Here is a 22710-nt window from a genome sequence, read left to right as displayed (position 1 = left end):
ATCTACACTCATCACTAGTCATGATCACTAGTTATCACACAGACACACAGTTAAGTTTGACTGTGTTTTTCAGTTGAACTCATTAAACCACATTAATGAAAACATTACATCATCATTACAATAATAATAATAACATTATTGAGCTACACTGAGGAAATATGACATATTAACCAGTGTGTGTGTGTGTGTGTGTGTGTGTGTGTGAGGGCATGGCAGGAAATGGAAGTCTGTCTCCTCCCTGTTTTCTACTTTCCATTCAAACATCATCATCATCATCATCATCGTCTCTTTAGTTTGACAGAAATAATCTGATGTTCTTTCATGTTTGAGCACATTTTTAACATTAAAATAAACACTGAGACACAATGTGACAGAAAGCAGGACACACACACACACACACACACACACACACACACACACACACACTGAAGCAGAGAGTTGAGAAGCTGCAGAATCACGTGAACTCAAACGCGTCACGCGTCATCACAGACTCTGTCTCATCAAATCTAATAATCCAGGAAATAATCCACCAACAAACCGACAAAAACATCTGTGAAGACGACTTTTTAAAAACATCCAGTCTGCCGCCTCTGCCGCTGCTGCGGCGGGAGAAGCGGCAGAGGCGGCAGGAGCGGCAGAGGCGCCGGTCACATCCTGCACCCACAGGCCCACACACACACACACACACACAAACATGACACTAGCGCGTGAACACCAGCGCGTGGACAGTCAAAGCGGTCCGTGCAGACTCACTGTGATGCGCGGGATGTTCTTCTTTCCCTGGAAACCAGACATGTTCGCCCGCGTCCGCGCTGCGCTGCCACCGCGACCACGACTACTGTATTAATATTATTATATTATTATATTATTATTATTATTATTGTTCTGCTGCTGAGGATGAAGATGAAGGAGCAGCAGGAGGAGGAAGAGTGAGGTCTCTGCACAAATGTGAAGAACTCCAGCAGCAGAGCCTCCGCCTGTCACACACACACACACACACACACACACACACACACACACACACACACACACACACACACACACACACACACACACACACACAGGAGGAGGGACCACTCTCTCCCATAAAAGAATCCGCACGGCGCATGCGCAGAGCCTCGCCCTGCTCCATTGACAGGAGAGAGAGAGAATGCCCTCTCTCTCTCTCTCTCTCTCTCTCTCTCTCTCTCTCAGGATTAATGAAGGCAGCAGAAAAGAGAAGGTGAAGAAACAGCCAGCAGCCATTTTACAGAGAGAGAGAATAAAAGAGAGAGAGAGATTAAGTCTGAGTCCAGATTAACTTCACCACATTCTAATCTCTTTCTTCTTCTTCACACAAAGACTTCTCTGAAAACTTCCTTATATTTTTCCCTCATTTTCCGCTTCATCACAGAAACTCTCTGAGACCAGGACCAGGACCAAAACCAAGACCAAGACCAGGACCAGGACTGATGAGGTCACAGACTCCACTTAAACTGAGGCTGTGAATCATACTGTGACTCATTTGTAGGAATAATAATAATAATAATAATAATAATTCTCCGTCACTGTAAAGACCCTTGATTTGTCCTCAGAGGACATTTGAAGACACAGAGAAGAACTCAAGTTTGTTAACATCTAAATAAGAGTGAACGTGATGTTTGTGTCACGTCTATCGTTTAAATAGAAACAAACATCACATGACTTTGTCACAGTGTCTCCTGTGACCCTTTATCTTCACTATCAAACAGGAAACTGAAGTTTGTAAACCACTCACTCTCCCACACCAAAGTCCAGAGAGAAAAACAGTGATTTTAGCTCACAGGGACACAGGAGATGCTGGTCCTCTGCTGCCTCGTGTGGTCACTTTGTGTCACTGAGTTAAGTCTAAAGTAATCAACAACTCCTGTGAACTCCTGTGTGCTGTGATGTTAAAATCACTGGTTTAATCTATGGACTTTGGTGTGGGAGAGTGAGTGACTTTGGTGTGGGAGAGTGAGTGACTTTGGTGTGGGAGAGTGAGTGACTTTGATATGAGAGAGTGAGTGATTTTGGTGTGGGAGAGTGAGTGACTTTGGTGTGGGAGAGTGAGGGACTTTGGTATGAGAGGGTGAGTGATTTTGGTGTGGGAGAGTGAGTGACTGGTGTGAGAGAGTGAGTGACTTTGGTGTGGGAGGATGAGTGACTTTGGTGTGGGAGAGTGAGTGACTTTGGTGTGGGAGAGAGTGACTTTGGTGTGTGAGAGTGAGTGACTTTGGTGTGGGAGAGTGAGTGATTTTGGTGTGGGAGAGTGAGTGATTTTGTTGTGAGAGAGTGAGTGACTTTGGTGTGGGAGAGTGAGTGACTTTGGTGTGGGAGAGTGAGTGACTTTGGTGTGGGAGAGTGAGTGATTTTGGTGTGGGAGAGTGAGTGATTTTGTTGTGAGAGAGTGAGTGACTTTGGTGTGGGAGAGTGAGTGATTTTGGTGTGTGAGAGTGAGTGGTTTTTGTGATGATGTGACCTGTGTTTGTAACATTAGAGCAAACATGAGTGTGTTCGTCTACTTCAGACATGAATATGTTAATTACCTCATTTTAATCCTTTCACTCTAAAGACAAAGAGGCTTTTAAACAAATCAATAACGTAACTCAACACCACGAGACATGAACGTTAAGAAGAAGAGAAGATGCTGCACTTTATGTTCACCACTATAACATGACTCAGCAGAAGATGTTTCTGCTGAGTCATGGAAGTCAGACTGAAGGCGAAAACTACTGTCAGACTATAATAATATATATAATTATTACAGTTTGTCCTGTGTACCTAATAAAGTGACCAGTGAGTGAACATGCAGTGGACACGGCATTCTGGGAAATGGAGTCAGAGTGAGTTGCAAAAAAGAAGAGCTTGAACAAACTCAAAATGAGAGGATGAATAATAAATATTTCTATTTTTGGAAATTCACTCAAATTTAGGCTCAAACTTGGTGTTTGTCAGTGAATCAAAGATGAAATTTAAATATTTTCAAACACAAACTTTCAGCCTGAAAAGTCAAATTTGCACTGAACTTTCATGAATAATTTTTAAACTATCTTAAAAAAAAACATGTTATGATATGTGCTGTGTACCTAATAATGTGACCAGGGAGTATTCCATCAGTGTGGCATTCTGGGAAATGTAGTCAGGACAAGGTTTAAAAGAGAATTGACCTTGAATTACATTAAAATATATAAACTGCATTTGCTCATTTTTACCTCTTCATTTAAAAGAATGAACATGTGAAGCTAATAAAGTGACCAGTGGGTGTGCGTGGACTCTTTAACATCACTGTGGCATTCTGGGACATGTAGTCAGAGTGAGTTGCAAGAATTGAAAGCTTTACCAAACAAAGATGAGAGGGTGAAATGACTGAGGAAGTGATTTAGTGTCGTGTTTTATTCAGAGTTTCAATTTAAATGAGAAATTTCTCTCTTAAATGTTGTGTTTGATGTTGAAAAAATAAAAATATACTTAATAAAAAACATAACGTATGTGACTGTTTGAACCAGGCCTTACAAAAGCAGAGCTAACAGACACTGTGTACCTAATAAAGTGGTCTGGGAGTGTACATGGACTCTTGCATCACTGTGGCCTCATGGGAAATGTAGTCAGAGTGAGTTGCAGAAAAATAAAAGCTTCAACAAACTAAGATGAGAGGATGAAATTAAATCTGCATTATTGTTTTTATTTTTTATCCAAATGTAAACATCTTTGATGTTGAAAACGATCTTTATTTACATGTTTGATTTAATCCTATTTAATCTGCACGAGGCCGTTTTCATCAGATTAACTCTGAACACTGAGACACTGTACCTAATAAAGTGGTCAGGGAGTGGACATGGACGCCTACGTCACTGTGGCATTATGGGAAATGTAGTCTGAGCGAGAGCTTCAACAAACACAGATGAGAGGATGAAATCAATGATTAGACTGCGGTGAAAAAATGACGTCAATCACATTCCTGATGATATTTTACACCAAACGGAAGTGAATTATTATTTTAAATAACCTAATAAAGTGGCCACGGAGGGAACATGGCGTCCTGCGTGACTGTGGCCTTATGGGAAATGTAGTGAGAGTGAGTTGCACAGAGAGGAAGAGAGAAAAAGATAGTGAATATGAAGAGAAACAAAGCTCGTGCAGCTCGTGCAAGCGCGTGAGTGACGGTCACGTACCTTCCGGTCATCCAGATTCTGCAGCGCCTCTTTGCCGGTGCTCTCCCGGATCTCCACCTTCCTCTGCGCCGGGCAGATGTCGCTCTGTCGGTCGATGACCGGCCGCTCGCTCCTGCCGCCGCTGTCTCTCTCTGAGGCGGAGGATCCGTCCAGAGGACAGAAGACACCGCAGAACTTCTGTCTGCTCCTGGAGCTTCTGTCCGAGCCCAGACCCTGGAGGAAGCCCGGAGCTTCCCCGGTGCTCGACATGATCACACCGGCTCACTCTCACGATCACACGGCGGCAGCAGCAGCAGCAGCAGCAGCAGCTGGAGGAGGAGGATGAGGAGGATGAGGAGGAGGAGGCTTCTCTGGGTGTAGCTGCTCCTCACAGATGATGATGATGATGCTGAGGAGGAGGAGGATGATGAAGATGATGAAGCTCTGCTGTTTCTGATCTTCAGTCTCCGCCTTCGCAGGTGTTTTCACCCTCTCTCACACAGAGAGACAGTGAGGAGAAGGAGAAGGAGAAGGAGAAGGAGTAGAAGTGAGTGAAGGAGAAGATCCTCCTCCAGTCTGTGGTCAGCAAACTGTTCAAATCTGCTGAGTCATGAGTGGAATTCAGCCATCATCACTGAAGAAGAAGAAGAAGAAGAAGAAGAAGAAGAGGAGGAGGAGATCAAGACCTGCAGCTGAAGCTTTGTCACAAATACAGATACAAACAGACTCAGGAGGAGGAAGAGGAGGAAGAGGAGGAGGCTTAAGACCTGTATGAATGTGTCTCTGCAGGAGTTCGAGTTCAGCACCACGGACAGTCCCCCTAAAAAAGTCACACCCATTCTCACAATAGAGGGCGCTGTCCGGTCAGCACCACACCCTCTCATCGTCTCACTCTCTCATCGTCTCACTCTCTCACCCTCTCACTCTCTCACCCTCTCATCGTCTCACTCTCTCATCGTCTCACCCTCTCACTCTCTCGTCCTCTCACTCTCTCATCCTTTCACCCTCTCACTCTCTCATCCTCTCACTCTCTCGTCCTCTCACTCTCTCATCCTTTCACCCTCTCACTCTCTCGTCCTCTCACTCTCTCATCCTCTCACTCTCTCGTCCTCTCACTCTCTCGTCCTCTCACTCTCTCATCCTTTCATCCTCTCACTCTCTCGTCCTCTCACTCTCTCATCCTCTCATCCTTTCACCCTCTCATTGTCTCACTCTCATCCTCTCACTCTCATTGTCTCACTCTCTCACCCTCTCACTCTTGTCCTCTCACTCTCTCATCCTCTCACTCTCTCATCCTCTCACTCTCTCGTCCTTTCACTCTCTCACCCTCTCATCTTTTCACCCTCTCATCGTCTCACTCTCTCACTCTCTCACTCTCTCACCCTCTCACTCTCTCACCCTCAGTGTTTCCCATAATCATCACCCACTTTATAAAAATTGTGACACAAACAAATCTGTGACTAAATGACACGTTTGTAACATTTAAGATCATATTTAATCATTAAAATAATAAAAAATAATAATTTAATGAATCATTTGTTTGCGTTTCAGACGCATTTTATTTAAAACATAAATCTGTACTAAAATCTAATCTCCCATGATGCACCTGTGGGTCTCGACCCAGAGTTTGAGAAACAAGTTATTGATGTGTATTTATCATGTGTTTTACTCACCAGCAGGGGTCACTGTTGCTTCCACAGTGGACTCATCTGTTTCACGGAGAAAACGACATCAATCCTGGCAACCCTTCACAACCTGGCAACCCCTCACATATCACTCACATGCTGATGAACTCCTGTTATTATAACTGACATCAGATCAGTTTAGTGTGTAAAGAGGAAACAAACGCTGAGTCATGAAACAGATCAGAACACGACTCAGCACTTATCATTTTAAACATGTTCAAATCTGAATTTTAGTTTTGTTATTTGAAGAATTTCATCAGTCGAACACGACAAAAACATGATGAATAAAGTATAAACATCTTCAAATACAGTTTTTTAAATTCTATTTTATTTGTTTGATATATTTTAATACGAGATGTTTTTGTTTAATTATATTTTGTTTTTTTATGAATGTGTTTGGTTTGGTTTGGTCAGAAATGAGCTCGTTTTTAAACCGATCAGATTAGGATTTTCATGACTTCATGTTCACGTGTATTATTATTATTATTCTCATTGTTACCGTATTACTCAGAGTAAAAGTGCACAATCATTTTAAACAACAGGCACCAACGTTATTTCTGTTTTTACACAGAAATAATCAGAAGAATGTGAGTTTGGTTTAATCTGTGCTGCATGGAGATCAATAACACACACACACACACACGCACGCACACGCGCACACACACACACACACACACGCACACACACACATTAGAAGAGACAAAAGCTTTCTCCTGCCACAGAAAACATTTTAACCATGATGTCAGCTCAGTTTCCATAACAACACAAATGTCTCTGCTGCTATTCCCAATGTGTGTGTGTGCGTGCGCGTGTGTGTATCTGAATGTTGAGTGGATTCTGAAAAAGGGAAGAATGTAGAAGGTGCAGCCACACCCACAAACACACACACACAGACACACACACAGACACACAAAGACACACACACACACTTGCTGAATTGTCATTCCACAGAAACAAACGTCCCTCGCTCAGACACAGAGGGGAAAGTTGGCAGCTCGCCCTGTAAACAGTTGGACAGCAGAGGTGTGTGTGTGTGTGTGTGTGTGTTCTTGTACTTGCAGCATACTGAGGACCAGTGAGGGTTTTTAACCAACAAAGTGAGGTCATTATTAAGGAGTGAGGACTTTTTGGCCGGTCCTCACTTTGTTTTCATTGAAATTTCTTCCTTAGGTTGCTATAACATGCTATACTCAATTTTTCAAAAAATTCAATTTTGGACCACTTTTTCTCAAATTTTGAACCATAATTTTGTTTTCAAATTTTGGATCAAATTTTTTTTTTCAAGTTTTGGATAAAAATTTTTTTTTCAAATTTTGGAGCAATTTTTTTTTTCAAATTTTGGATCAAATCTTTTTTTTTCCAATTTTGGACCAAATTTTTTTTTTCAAATTTTGGACCAAATTTTTTTTTCAAATTTTGGACCAAATTTTTTTTTTCAAATTTTGGACCAAATTTTTTTTTTCAAATTTTTTTCAACCTTTGGACGACATTGTATAGTATGACGTTTTTGTCAAATTTTGGACCAAAAATTTTGGGTCAAATATTTTTTTCAAATTTTGGACCAATTTTTTTTTTTTTCACATTTTGGATCAAATCTTTTTTTCAAATTTTGGACCAAATTTTTTTCTTCAAATTTTTGACCAAAATTGTTTTTTCAAATTTTTTTTCAACCTTTGGACGACATAGTATAGTATGACGTTTTTGTCAAATGTTGCACCAAATATTTTGGGTCAAATTATTTTTTCAAATTTTGGACGACATAGTATAGAATGACGTTTTTATCAAATGTTGCACCAAATATTTTGGGTCAAATTATTTTTTTCTAATTTTGGGTCAAATTCTTTTTTCAAGTTTTGGACAAGTTTGGTTTGAGGCCAATTTAACACTGAATATAAAGCATCTATGAAGCTAATGAAGCTAATGATGCTAATGTTGACTAAAACCATGTTTATTCTTTAACTCAGCCTGCCACATGAGCTTCAAGTCTGGTCAGTAGGGGGCAGTCAAGTCGGAGTGGGCGATATTAGCCGGAAATTAACGTCTGTGACAATATTTGACATCATTTCAAAATAAAGGTGTTTGGTTTTATAGTCAACGATTCTGATTCACACAAAAATAAAAAAAGATGATGTCAAATTAATCTGTAAACATCAAAAGCAAACATTAAGTGGTGGGCCACAGGACACGTCATGCTAACATGATATAAACATGCTAAACATCAGAAAATTAGCATTTTTAGTTTCTGTAAAACACGTTAAGCATCTACAAATGTGTCACCCTTTGCTACTAAAAGTATGCTAGCATGCTAACAAAATTAAAACATGCAACATGTCATAAAATCAGATTTTTGGCATTGGTATAGAAAGTATTTTAGCATACTAACATGTTGAGTGAAAGCTAAACATCATTTTTGACAAAACGATAAACATGATTAAAGTATAATGTGCAGGTGTTAGCGTGTTAGCAGGCTAACACAGCGTGTGTCTGCTTAACATCATAATCATAGCATTGTTACAGTAAACATGCTAGCATGCTAACACACTTGCCGAACATCTTCATGTCTAAACGTTAGCATCAATAATGTAAGTATGCTAGCAGACAATTACAGTTTAGATATTTCACACAATTTCAAACAAAATCAGCTGTTTTTTAAACGTATAAACAAACAGTTTTAACTAAATAATCTCGCGTTTGTTCTTTTTCTTCTTTTATCGACTCATACGTTCACATTAAATCAGAAAGATTTGAAAAATATTATGATTTGTATTGGTTTGAGTGACAGGGTGAACAGTGTGTGTGTGTGTGTGTGTAAAGACATAAATGTGCTGCAGTAAAACACAGTGATGATGATGATGATGAGGATGAAGAACCAGACGCACAGACACTGAGCCACCACCCTGTAACCCATGGTAACGCCATCAGCTGCAGTGGGAGGAGCTACCGTGTGTCACTGCGTCTGGATTGGCTGAGAACAGGTGTTCTGAGGTTCAGTGAAGGGAGGATGAAGAGGAGGAGGAAGAAGAGGATGAGGAAGAGGATGAAGAGGAGGAAGAAGAGGAAGAAGAAGAGGAGGAAGAGGAAGGAAGAGGATTCTTGTGCTAATGTCCAAACTACTTTATATAAATTCCTTTAGTTTAAAAAGATCCATTTATTTTATGTTTGATTGTAATTTCATTACAAACTAAAATTACACAGTTTAAACTGATGAGACGTCAGAGAGGACATGACAGTGAGCAGCAGTGCAAGCGTCTGCCACTGGAGGGCAGTGTTTCACACACAGTTTCCTGCTCGAGACAAAGAAACACTTTAGAAACAACAGTTGTGAAATAAATGAGCTGAAGCTGCTCATGATGTTTGTGCTCTGGTTACAAAGAGCTTCAGACATCCAGGTCACATGACCACTCTCCTGTGTGTGTGTGTGTGTGTGTGTGTGTGTGTGTGTGTGTGTGTGTGTGTGTGTGTGTATATATATATGTCTATGTAAACACACACCTGTTTATGTTTATAACAGCTTTGTTCTTCCTGGAAACAGGAATTTCTTCTGAGTCGTCAAAGTGAACACATGTCAAAGTGGGGACATTTTGTCAAAGTGGGGACATGTCAAAGTGGGGACATTTTGTCAAAGTGAGGACATTTTGTCAAAGCGAGGACATTTTGTCAAAGCGAGGACATTTTGTCAAAGCGAGGACATGTTGTCAAAGTGGGGACATTTTGTCAAAGTGGGGACATTTTGTCAAAGTGGGGACATTTTGTCAAAGTGGGGACATTTTGTTAAAGTGGGGATATGTTTGTCAAAGTGAAGACATGTTGTCAAAATGGGGACATTTTTTTAAAGTGAAGACAAACTGTCAAAGTGGGGACATGTCGTCAAATTGAAGACAGTGTATTTAAAGACTTGTTATTTTAAGGGATAATTAAAGGTCTGAAGATATTATTTTAGAGAGAGCAGCAGCTGTGAGCGGTGCTGTCCACAGGAGGGCGCCACAGAGCTGCTACAGCAACCACATCATTTACAACAAGTGTTTCTATTAAACATAAAATCCATGTGGCTTTAAATAAACTAGAGGAAAAAAAGAGAAAGTCTGAGGTTAGCTTCAGATTATGTTTAATGACAAAAATGCTGTTTTTTTTAATCAATTTTTGTTTTTTATCATAATGAAGGAAGAAAAAAAAACAAAATCAAAGCAAATGCATCACTACGGTCTTTCCACAACTTCACTTCCTGTCACATCATGCTCCTCCATCAACATTCATTATTATTATTATTATTATTATTATTATTTTACACTTCTTACAAACATGACTCGTGCCTGTGCTTCCACCGTCAGGAAAACAAACAAACAAACAAACAAACAAACAAACGACAGCAGACTCTGAGGCTGAAAGTGAAATGTAAGTGAACGCGGCCACGTCCCATTTCTTTATCCTCGTGTTCGGCGAGTTCAGTGTGAAATGGTTCACAGGAAGGAAACAGATGACTCATCATCATCATCATCATCATCATCAGCGTATGAACAAAGCCTTTTCCAGATTAAAGAGAAAATCCAGAATAAAAAGGTCAAAAACAAAGTGTTTTTTCAGCCTCAGAGACGCTGCAGTCACGTCCATGTGTGACATCATCACTGTGACGACGCCTGTGCTTTAACTCACTGCTGTCAAACTGGTAACAACCTGGTTACATAGTTACCAGGTTATCAGGGCTGGGCTTAAAAAAAAAAAAATTTAAAAAAAGTTTTTCCAATTCATATGGATTTGTATTTTAAAAAAAAGTTCAGATTTAGATGAGTGACATCCTCACGTCGATACCACTTCCCGTTTCCTGTGCACAAATCCCGTGAGACTTGAGACTTCACCACTTAAGTCTCACGCGACCGTGACGCGCTGCGAGTCTGCAGATTTACGATCACGACGATTACGTGAACATCAAAACAAAACGAAAACAAACCACAAGTTTGTTTGTTCACGACGTGACGTCTGCGCCCGCAGCGCCCTCTGCTGGACAAACGTGATAATGACACTAACATGTCTGCTGCGGAGCGACACTGTGTTTTTAACGATCGCCAGGTCACGAAATCCATTCTGAACGGAATCAAATTGAGATCGTAAATCATCGTCATGATCCTCAAGTCAGCTTTTATTCTGAAATGTTGTCATGTGATGATTTTATTTGGATTTTTTTTTCGTTTTTAAACGTCTTTAAATGAGCAGAATAATAACGTTGAGCCCAGTTCTGTGGAGTAAACGTGAATATTTGCTGCTTTCTTTGCTCCATCATCAAGAGCAGGATGTCAGTCAGACATCAGTCAGACAGAGGAGGACGTTTTACTTTGAAGGACACGGACACACATGAATGTTTGTGGACCAGAACACAGAATACTGTTAGTGTGTGTGTGTGTGTGCGTGAACAACGCTGCTCCACTTCATGTCACTTTGGCTTCAAAATCTAAAGGTTATTTTAAATTTAAATCAGAGTGTGTGTGTGTGTGTGTGTGTGTGTCTTTTCCCCAGTGCATATTCATGGCACCTGTGGAACCCCCCCCCCCCACACTGATGTGATATAATCATAATGGCCACTGTGGTCGCTCCTCACTACACCAACACTCTGTGTGAGATACGTTTAACAAAAAGAAAGAATGAAAGAAGGCAAAACTACCTGAAGAAGATCTACAAAATAAAGGCAGGACGAGATTTTCAGTTTGGACTCGTGGCACAATCTGTGGTCGACAACAGTCCACAGTCTGTGTGTGTGTGTGTGTGTGTGTGTGTGTGTGTGTGTGTGTGTGTGTGTGTGTGTTATAAACATTTAAACGCAATCGCTGTGGAAAATGAAATATGACCTCATCAATTCAGTGAAAAGCTTTTAGAAACAAGAGGAAGGAGACGAGGAGGCGAGGGGAGAGGAATCAGGGAGGGAGGGAGGGGACAGAGGCGTGTCCTCCTGAGAACATGTCATATCTCAGGGAGGGGGCGGGGTCAGGGGGCGGGGTCAGGGGGCGGGGCAGAGGGAGGAGACACGCGTGGACGCTCGCTCTCTCCGGTCACTTCCTCCAAAAAAACGGCTCTGGACACTCGTGAGGCACTTCTGTCTTCAGAAAGAACTGGCTGGAGGCGTGGTCAACCTCTTTCCAATGTAGACTCTGAGAACACACACACACACACACACACACACACACGCACACACACGCACACACACGCACACACACGCACACACACACACAGCAGGTGTCAGTATGTGCTGGTCCTTTCAGCAGGTACAGGATGTTCATATGAAAAGTTTCACCCAGGGAACCAGTAGGTCTGCGTACACCCGTGTTACTGGAGTATTCCACTAGGGGGCACACACCACAGAATAAACCCACCACGGTGACAGTAGAGGAGGTTGAGATGGTGTTTACCTCTGTGCGTCTGTCGCTCCTCCGTCCGCGGTTAAATCAGCCGAGTCACGACAGGAGACTGGTTTCCACTCAAATGTGTGTCAAAGAACTTTTTAACTTTTTAAAACCAGGCTCTAAACCTCTGAGGAACATGGTGTGAACCTCAGAGAAGATCCTGCTGCCTTCAGATCACACCTCAACATCAGTGGAACACAGTTAGCGTTAGCTTTAGCGTTAGCTGGTGTCTTACCCCAGTCCCAGAGCCAGGATGTGTGATAGCAGCAGTGAGGGGATGAAGACTTTGAGGAACTCTGCAGAGAAGATGCCTCCTTTCTTCATGGCGCCCGTCTTCCTCATGCTCAGCGTCACGGAGCGTCGAGGGTGACGGAAGTGGAACTCCCTGAAGGAACCGGAGATCTGAGTTAAACACTGAGCAACGTTTATGAAGATCTATGATCTATGGATCTATAGATATATGGATCTATGACTCTATGGATCTATGAATCTATGACTTTATGGATCTATGATCTATGGATCTATGAACTATGGATCTATGACTCTTTGGATCTATGATCTATGATCTATGACCTATGGATCTATGGAACTATGGAACTATGGATCTATGACTCTTTGGATCTATGGATCTATGACCTACGGAACTATGACTCTTTGGATCTATGAATCTATGACTATGGATCTATGACTCTATGACTCTATGGATCTGTAGATCTATGACTCTATGACTATGGATCTATGACTCTATGGACCTATGGATCCATGATGTATGACTATGGATCTATGACTCTATGGACCTATGGATCTATGATGTATGACTCTATGGATCTGTAGATCTATGATCTATGGATCTGTAGATCTATGGATCTATGACTCTATGGATCTGTAGATCTATGACTCTATGACTATGGATCTATGACTCTATGGACCTATGGATCTATGATGTATGACTCTATGGATCTATGACTATGGAACTATGATCTATGACTCTATGGACCTATGGATCTATGATGTATGACTCTATGGATCTGTAGATCTATGATCTAAGGATCTGTAGATCTATGGATCTATGACTCTATGGATCTATGACTCTATGGATCTATGACTCTATGGATCTATGGATCTGTAGATCTGACTCTATGGATCTATGTATCTATGAATCTATGACTCTATGGATCTATGATCTATGGAACTATGGATCTATGACTCTTTGGATCTATGATCTATGGATCTATGGAACTATGCATCTATGGATCTATGACTCTATGGATCTATGACTCTATGACTATGGATCTATGACTCTATGACTCTATGGACCTATGGATCTGTAGATCTATGACTATATGGATCTATGTATCTATGATCTATGGATCTATGTATCTATGATCTATGGATCTATGACTCTATGTATCTATGATCTATGTATCTATGATCTATGTATCTATGATCTATGAACCACAGAAACACAACTGTTGAAACAGAAAACGGTGAACGACACATTTTCTTCACTGTTTGTGTAACAGGTCAAACTTTATGACCACAATGACTGAGCACACACACGCACGCACACACACACACACACACACACAGCGTGGCCTGTTGCCATGGAGACGCTCTGATGTTTACCCCTAACAGGGACTCACTTTGGGGGAATGTTTTCCGGTCGACTGGACCAATCAGCCACCCAGTCTGAGTCCTTCATCAGGATGTCCATGTCTCTGTCTTTGTCCACCACGTCCTCTTCTGACTGAAGACACACACACACACACACACACACATTAACACACATTAACACGGTCTTGTGTTTTCAGGACAAATGAGATTTGTGTGTGTGTGTGATTAAATAAATCTGCAACAGCCATCGCCATGGAAACAAAAGGGCAGACAGCGGCTGTCATTTAGGTGTACTCGCACACACTCAAACACACACACACACTCAGACAGCACCAGAAGCGATGGTTGCCATGGCAACAGATGGAGGAGAGCACTTACTTGGCTGTCTCTTCTGCTGCTCACGTCCACGTCGAAGATGATCTGTCCTTCGTCCTGAGGACTGTGAGGCCGTGGAGGACTGCAGGAGGATGAAGAAGAAGAAGAAGAAAAACTTTATTTAAAAACATTTCACACACACACACACACACAAACACACACAGGTCGTGGAACAGAGAAGCTTCAGCATTAATGAGTTTAACTGCGAATCTCTTCAGCAGGGACATTAAACCACAGGTTTCCATAGCAACAGGTCTAAAAAACAGTGTGAGGTGTTGGGATGGCACACACACACACACACACACACACACACACACACACACACACACACAGAGAGAGTGTGTGTTCACTGTTTCCACATCATGTTTCAGCCTAAACTCACCGACCTCTGAAGTGAAACATTAAACTGAACGACTGCAAACACACACTTCATTTGCTCCTTAGTTAAAGCAAATAAAGCCTCAAATCTCAGGCCAGCGTTAAAAACCTTCTGAGTCTTGAGTCCACAGAGGAAACATGACTCCTGTTTTCACTTCTACTTTATTAGACTTCCCTGTTAAGAGGATTCATTCTGAACAAACACATTTCATCCAGTAAACAACACATTTCCCATGTAGATTAAACGTACTTTCCTACACTTGTGGTTGATGATAAACCTCTGACCTCTGTGATGTCATGTGTACTGAGGTGTTGGTTAAGAGAGGCGTGTGTTGCTGCAGTGTTGTTGTTGTGTGGATGTAAACACACTCAGGTGACTCACTAACAGCTGACTGATCACATGACCACACAGCAGCAGCAGCTGCTGACACCTCGACAGTCTGCGGCTTTTACTGCTTTCTATTGATTTCATTGTTATGTAAAGATAAACAGTTCGTCCAAAGAGAACTGTGACCTCATCACAACGTCAACAAAACGACAAGAAGACACGGAACAGTAAAGTTATTTAAAAGTGCACTTGACATTAGGAATAAGTGATTAAACTGCCTTGAATCTTCAGTCTCAGTTGGACATAAACATCATGTGAACAGTGATTGAAAATACATGTCAATTCTATTTGTTCTTTGTGTCTGAGTTTCTGAACATATCATTAATCTGGATTTTCTCAAACTTTAAGCTCGGCCGTGAAAAGAAATCCAGAGGAACAACAACCAACTTCACCCGAGCATGAACCCAGAGTCTCATGACAGGAGGAGAGGAAACTCTCTGACGTGTTTTTAAAAACAGTCAAACTCTGAGCTGCTTTTAAAGCTCAGATGTTGTTTGGTGTTAATGTTGTTTATGTAAATCACTCACTTTTTATGTAAATCAACTCATCTGAGGTTCAACATCACTATTAGGGCTGTAAAGATATGCGTACATCGAAATTGAAATCGACATCTTCACTGATGTCCTCAGTTACCTGGGGCAGCGTCAGACGCAGCGACAAAAGCGTCATAAAACCATGTCTAACTTTAACAAAGACAGACATGCTGCATACCCACAGAAAGGTCAGAAACTCGGCTAAAAGCTCAAATAAACCATTCTTATGTTTACCAAACACAGTTAAAACACCGATGGATGGTTACAGCGCACACATTTAAAAGCGTCACCGGAGCGTCAGCGTGATTATGTAAACAGCGGAGAATTCACAGATTTTTCTCACTCTACGAACAAGACTGACTTTCAAGAAATACAAGCGGAAATGTTGTCTTGACCTTTGCTGTTTATCAAAACAAGTTCTTTCTCATGAAGAACTACACTTCCCAGCATGCTTTGGGGACAAATCCCAGTCTGATTGATCATTTACTTTGTATTAATTTGTTACAGAAAAGAGAGAAATCTTTATTTATTTATGTTCAAATCTGTTCACAGTGTTCCAAAATATTTATTATTAAATGTTACATTAAGTTGTTATATAAGTAAATGTTGTTTAAATAAAAATGTTTTTTAAATTTAAAAAAAATCCTTCCTTTTTTATAACATATATATATACAGAATTAAAGTGTATCCATCCACACAAACAAAACTAAAGCCTCTACAGTCGAGCTGCAGCTTCAGGCAACTGAACAATGAGTGTTTTATGTGTGATTGTGTGATGAACTTTAGCAGAAATATCACAATTGTACAGTTTAGTGCGTCGCTGGTTCACACTTTTGTGAACCAGCGACGCTAAAATAGATCAATGCTAGCATGTGAATGCAGTGGCTGGTGTTTGACCAGAGGGGGCAGCAGATCCAGACCTGTCGCAGGACGAGTTGCTGCGGCTGGACTCGTGCTGGGCGTCCAGCAGGATCTTCTCCATGTCGCCGTTGTGGATGGAGGACGAGGACGGGACGTGCTCCAGCCCCCCCACCATGGCCTCCTCCTCCTCCTCCACCTGAGGGAGGGGCAGCAGAGCCGAGGCCGCTGCCCCTGTGGTGGACGAGTGGACCGAGCCTGGTCCGCCTCTGTTCATCTCCAGCTCCACCCAGGATCCTGTGAAGAAGAAGAAGAAGAAGAAGAACCAGACCAATGAGCCAATGAATGTTAGTCACAAAACCTGCTCACACACTCTTTTACATGATATAACGAGTAAAAACCCTCTTCACACGGCGACATTTCATCTGAATTCATGTCAAACAGCTGGAGTGTGTGTGAAAGGTTAATCCACACAGATTAGATCATCTCTGTAAACAAGTCAAGTGCCGGCATTTGTCACGGAGCCAGCGTTAAGTCGTGAGCAGAGGCGATTCTAGAGTCTTTAGGGGCCCTGAGCAAACATTCACAGGGGGCCCTTCCTTCCAACCAGTGTTCATCACCATTGTGTTGCAAATAATCTGACACCAACGGAAAATGTATGAATTCAAAATATTTTTTTTTTTTCAAAATGAAAGAAAAAACACAGAAAAACCTTGTAATTAAAAAAGTATGTGAAAATAAAAATGTAAAGAACAATAAAATACTGTAAATAGCTTTTAAAAAACTATATAAACTTAGTAAAACAATTACATCACACTGTAAAGAACCCACATTATAAAACAATATACAAATATAGATCAATAAAATACTGTAAATAACTGAAAAAAACATATAAACTGAGTAAAAAAGATATGCATTACACTGTAAATAATCCTCTTCATTTTCCAACTTGCAGAACGATAACTTCACACAGGTTAAAGTGAGGTGGGGCCCCTTTAGGGAGGTTTACTACTGAGATGTCATTGTTGTTTAAGATGGACGGGGAGGAGGCTGCTCACTGCACGTTTCAGTAAAAACAGCCCTCAGGCTCCGAGTGTCGGGGGCCCCTTATCGGCTCAGGGCCCCAAGCAGTTGCCTGCCCTGCCTGTTCACAAGCTGCACCTCTGGTCGTGATAATAAACCAGTGAGACGATATCCTGAACAAAGAACGCTGTAATACTGTCAATCATTTTTAATCATTTCTTTGTTTTATGGAACAAGAACATTTAAGACAATGAAAACCCTGAGAAACTTGTTTTAATGATTCAAAAACACCCATTGACCAATATCAGTCATGTTTAGGTAAATGAAGACGGTCAATGAATTGGTTATTGCTAATAGTTTGGTCCATGTCGGACACGAAAAAGTGGTATTAAAGTTTATTCAGGGAAATCCTCGTCACAGCCGCCATTTTTAGAAACAAGTGAAGGATTAAGAGTCTTTCTTTGAGTCCTGATGATCCAGTCAACATATAATAATAATAATACAGAGGCGTGTGTGAGTGACACTCCTACATGGATTTACTGTCTTCATCATCATCGTCCATGTGCTGTTCCTGCTGTGACATGTCACAACACAACACCTCACTGTTAGTGTTAGGTGTCACGTCCCAGAAGTCACAGTGATCCGTCTTCACTAAAGAGGCCAAAAATAAAAGTGAAGCAGGGGGAGAAGGATGTTGAAATGATTTATCTGGAGGGGAACAACAGTGAGTGCTGCTGCTGCAGTAAATGTCTGTGCTGTAGCTTCTCATGACCCTTGACTATGTTGTTATGTGACGCTCTGTTTGTGCAGGAGCTGCTGCATGAAGGAGCAGCTGAGGAGACGCAGCATGTCAGCAAAGGAGACACTTTCTCCTTCTGACCTCAGCTCACACCATGATCCCATGATGATGACACACAGTAAACACCGTGTTTACATTCAGAGGAAGTGCATTTCACAAGCTTCAGTCCTGTGGGGTCATAAACCAGCCTGGACTCAGGACTCAGGACTCAGGACTCGTCCAGTGGATTAGACTGTGAGCCGAGCTGCTGACCACAGTCCACTGTCTGTGTGGAATAAAAGCACGTTACCATGGACACAGCTGCTCTGCTGTGTGGGTTTACACAGTGGACAGACATGGTGTGAACTCTCTGACCTGGTATGAACATCCACACTGAACTCATCTCTGCACCCACACGCTGATTCAGGCTGACTTTACAACACAACGCTCCCGGGTGAAACCGACAAAATATTTTTTATCAGATGTGTCTTTCGTTTAGACACCGACTGCGTTTTTTGGGCTTATAAATGCGGGAAAAAATGTGGCACCACCCTCCAGAGTGTGAATTTTAAAAAACGCTCCACCATGGCGTTCCCGTCTAAAGGGTTGAAAACACTAAAGTGAGCTCTGAGCTGCTCACGCTGGCTATCCTCCTGTACGTTGACGTCAGATCCATGTGCAGTACAGACAAACAACAACAAACATGTGGGATTAGAATCCATCAGTCGGACGTTCAAGTCGTTTGAGCTGCTACTTCGCGCTGCTAGAGAGAAGCAGAAGGAAGTTTCAACACTCCTGCTGTTGTTGTATGGCAGTGCTTCACAGCGCCACCTAGCCACCTGGCATGCACGCTACATCACATTTCACACACTTTTGTAGAGCTGAAACGATTAACCGATGAATCGATTATTAATCAATTACTTCGGTTTGAAGCTTATTTCATGATTAAAACAAGATTTCTGATTGTTTCAGCTTCTTAAATGTGAATATTTTCTTGTTTTCTTTGCTCCACATAAACAAAGAAATCATTAAAACTGAATCGTTTTGGTTTGTGGACAAAACAAAGACGTTCAAGAACATGTTCATTTCCCGGTTTGACAAACACTGATCAACGTTTTTTAACATTTTCTGCCATTTTATGGACCAACCGATTCATCGAGAAAATAATTGACAGATTAATCGATTGCGAAAATTATCGTTCGCTGCAGCTGTACACTTTAGCGTCACCGTGTGCGTGCAGATTTCCACCCGAAGACACTCGTCTAAACGCGGAATAAAAAGCGGGAAAGCAACGCCACTTTTGAGGTTTGTGTTCGGATCGTTGTCGTGTAAAGCTAGCCTTATGCAGAACCACTGTGAGAATATCAACAGTCCAGAGTGTAAGAATTAGTGAAATCTAATAGTGTAATAAAAACAGACGGCATTCAAGAAGCTGAAAAATCACACAAACTGAAAATGATCAGCTGCAGCTCTTCATGAATCCACAGTAGTTGTCAAATTGTGGTATTTGATCCATTAGCGGCTCAAACTGTCTCTTGCCTCAAATCCCAGAGTATTAGATAAAAATATGTGCGACACTGGTCTGACTGGACGGTCTGGGAAACACCAAAAATAACTTGGGTGTCAGATAACGTGTAAGCGTCGATGTGGACTGTGAACACTGAACATCTCTGATCTGATAACAAGTGAAGGTCTTGTTGTTCCTTCAGCTGCACGTCGTCAGCACGGAGAGAATCTGCTGCACGTTCTGAAGCAAACGGCAACAACAAACACCTTTAACAAGTTTAGTTTCTGTCTGTCGTGTGTTTATCAGTCAAAGCCACAGAGTCTGCTCATCATGATCTGGCGTCACAGGGCGTCACAGGGCGTCACACTGGTCTTCATGTCCGAGTCTGGTTATCGAGTGGACCAGTGAACACTGGCCTCTTCATATGTGACCAGCACGAGAGTGACCGACAACACGGACAGGGCCATGAATTATACAGACCATAATGAAGAAAGACACATTAAATATAGTCAGGACAGTGATTAACTATGAATAAGAGTTAAACGTTTTATTCTGACAAACTTTCCTGAACATGTGAAGCAGATTCACAGTTTTTGTCACAGATTCACTATAATATTATTCGTCACATTGTGTTAGGGCTGGGCAACATTTCAATAAACACTGTAATATGAATTAATTTAGCAATCAATTTACATCAAACACAATCATCTGACATTTATCGCCATAATTGTCAATATTAACTGACTTTTTTGCTGTATTGGTTGAACACAGTTGAGGAAACAAAGTATTTCTTTGTTTCTCCAGTAATCCCATTAGTTAACCAGTGTTAAAGGGCCAGTGTGTAACTTGTAGGATGATTTATAGGCAGAAATTGAAACTACAGCTTTGGAATCAATTGTCCAATATTTTGGCAATATATGACTTGGTTTAAGTATTCTTTTAATAATCAAAACACATTCTCTTAGTTCTTCAGCATCTTTAATGTGAATATTTCCTGGTTTTTCATGTGTATTTTGGGGTTTTGTTTCTTCTACAACTGTTTTGATGTGAACCTGCTCAGGAGGAGTTTGCAGCACACGTTACGATGGAGATGAGCTTGAGAAGAAGAGGTTAAACACCTGAAAAACCAGGTTTAAACCCGAGGTTCACAGTTCACAGGTCTGTAGATGAACAACAGGACTAGAACATTAAAAAGAATAAATGTCTATATAAGCGGTTTTAAAAATCACGGACATGTGTTGAGAGTCGACTGCTGCTCTGATCACATTCTAACTGTGACCATCGTGAGCACGTCCCAAACGTCTGTGTCCTCTTGTCACCGTGGCTTTAAATAGCATGCTAAGTCATGCCCCCCCCCCTCACCCCCCCACTTCCCCATAGTGTGGTAAAGTTAAACCAGAGCAGAGTCAGCTCAACAGTGTCACAAACACGCCTTTGTTTACGTCTCTATGAAAGCAGAGCTTCGCCGTGTCGTTCACGTCCACACGTGGGATTAGATTAGATTAAACTGTCACCAACACTAACTAACATCCACGTGTAGAAACATGAATTCCTGTAATCACTTAATAGAACATAAATTAGGTATAATGCCTAATGGTAGGTCTGCAGTTAAATTATGACCATCCTTTGTTCCATCTATCCTTTAATCCTGGCAAGACATAATTACATATCTCATCATGTATCCAATTCCCCTTCCTTAATACTTAATATCTTAATTTTCACCTGATTTTCCGATAACTAAAATAACATTTTGACTAAGCAATGGTGCTGCAGGTGTACATAGTCATCATTGAATTGTAGATGTTTATGAACAGATATGAAGACAAATAGAACTTTAACTCCAGGGATGAATGATATTGGACTTTTTGCCAATCTCTGTTATATCTGGAGACAACTAATAGAGATATACATGTGTTTTTCCCTGCGCCCAGAGAACAACAACAGTCTCTTCTGTAGTAAAATAGACATGTTTTTCAGGCTCATGTCACCACCAGATGAAGTAGAAATGCATTTTCTACATTGGGAAAAATAAATGAAGGAGGTGGCAGCTTATTTAGCCAACTGTCGACGTCATTAGTCATATACTGATGCCTGGTGCTGATAATATCGAGCATCCCTTTTAAATTATGCCCCAACTCTGTAACTTTCATTCTGCCCGTTTCAAATGTAGATTTCATATAAATGTTGAACCGTCAAAATAATGTTGATAATGTATATTTAATGTAGTCAAATGTGGCCGTTAATCGTTAAAACAAGAAGCCCGTATTCTTCTCCGCCAGCTCTGGCTTGACGAACCTTAAGCCCCGCCCACAAGCCTCCGCGTACAGCGCTGACTGGCTCACGCGCCTGTCAATCAAACCCTGTCGACGACGCCATTGGTGCGTCTAATGTCAATAAACAGAGGAACACGACGTCCTCACAGATGGGGAAAAAACACACAAACAAACGCCAATATCTAACCGTTTTAAATGAATACAAACCCATTAAAACCCATAAATTAATGAATATTTAAGATTCGGCATCGTTCACAGACACATGTTTAACACTGACAGGAGATAAGAGATGGGGTTTAACTCACCGTTGAGCCCGGAGTCTCCGCTGGTCGGAGCACTAGCGGGGTTAGCAGTGTCGGACATGGTGCTGTGTGTCTGCGGGGCAGTGAGCAGTTAGGGCGGGAAGACGAGGACGAGGAAGGTGGTTGTTACATAAACGGTTAAAACACGTGTTGAGTCGTTAGAATATCGTTAGAATATCTGCGCACGTTGAGTCGCGCGAGCGTTACGAAGTCACAGCGTTCGCCTCCGCTGCGCGGCTAACAGCTAAGCTAGGCTAAGCTAACAGCTCCGTCGGCTGTTTGTTTTCGTCTGAAGAGAAAAGGGCTCGATGCAGCCGCGAGACGCCGGAGCTGCGTGATGACGTCACAGCGCCGGGCCCGATAAGGACACGGGGGGAGGAGTCAACTTACATAACAACACCTGCCTGACGGACGCGTACGCGCGTACTGAGCGGCCATTTTATTAGGTACACTAGA

General features: G+C 41.7%; 1 protein-coding gene across 1 annotated transcript; it reads right to left on the bottom strand.

Annotated features, from left to right (window-relative positions):
* Positions 1 to 10232: 10232 nt before the first annotated feature.
* On the bottom strand, positions 10233 to 22533 carry bnip3lb (BCL2 interacting protein 3 like b). The gene is made up of 6 exons (XM_083890841.1): positions 22258 to 22533; positions 16434 to 16668; positions 14218 to 14296; positions 13869 to 13972; positions 12461 to 12610; positions 10233 to 11973 (listed from the first exon to the last, which is right to left on the bottom strand). The coding sequence occupies exons 1-6, from the start codon at positions 22313 to 22315 to the stop codon at positions 11925 to 11927; spliced, it is 675 nt and encodes a 224-aa protein (XP_083746967.1). The 5' UTR covers positions 22316 to 22533; the 3' UTR covers positions 10233 to 11924.
* Between the last annotated feature and the right edge of the window lie 177 nt (positions 22534 to 22710).

This window comes from Microchirus variegatus (assembly GCF_963457635.1).
Source record: "Microchirus variegatus genome assembly, chromosome: 1".
Classification (NCBI taxonomy): domain Eukaryota; kingdom Metazoa; phylum Chordata; class Actinopteri; order Pleuronectiformes; family Soleidae; genus Microchirus; species Microchirus variegatus.
The sequence above is the reverse complement of the archived record's forward strand: the minus strand, read 5'-3'. Positions and strand labels throughout refer to the sequence as shown.

Bases quoted from the DNA above. Each gene is read 5' to 3' on its own strand.
- bnip3lb (XM_083890841.1), bottom strand. From the start codon at position 22,315: ATGTCCGACACTGCTAACCCCGCTAGTGCTCCGACCAGCGGAGACTCC. The intron at 16,669-22,257 runs GTGAGTTAAACC...TCTTCTTCACAG, and splicing joins CGGAGACTCCGGGCTCAACG to GATCCTGGGTGGAGCTGGAG. The intron at 12,611-13,868 runs GTGAGTCCCTGT...CGGTTCCTTCAG, and splicing joins CCGGAAAACATTCCCCCAAA to GGAGTTCCACTTCCGTCACC.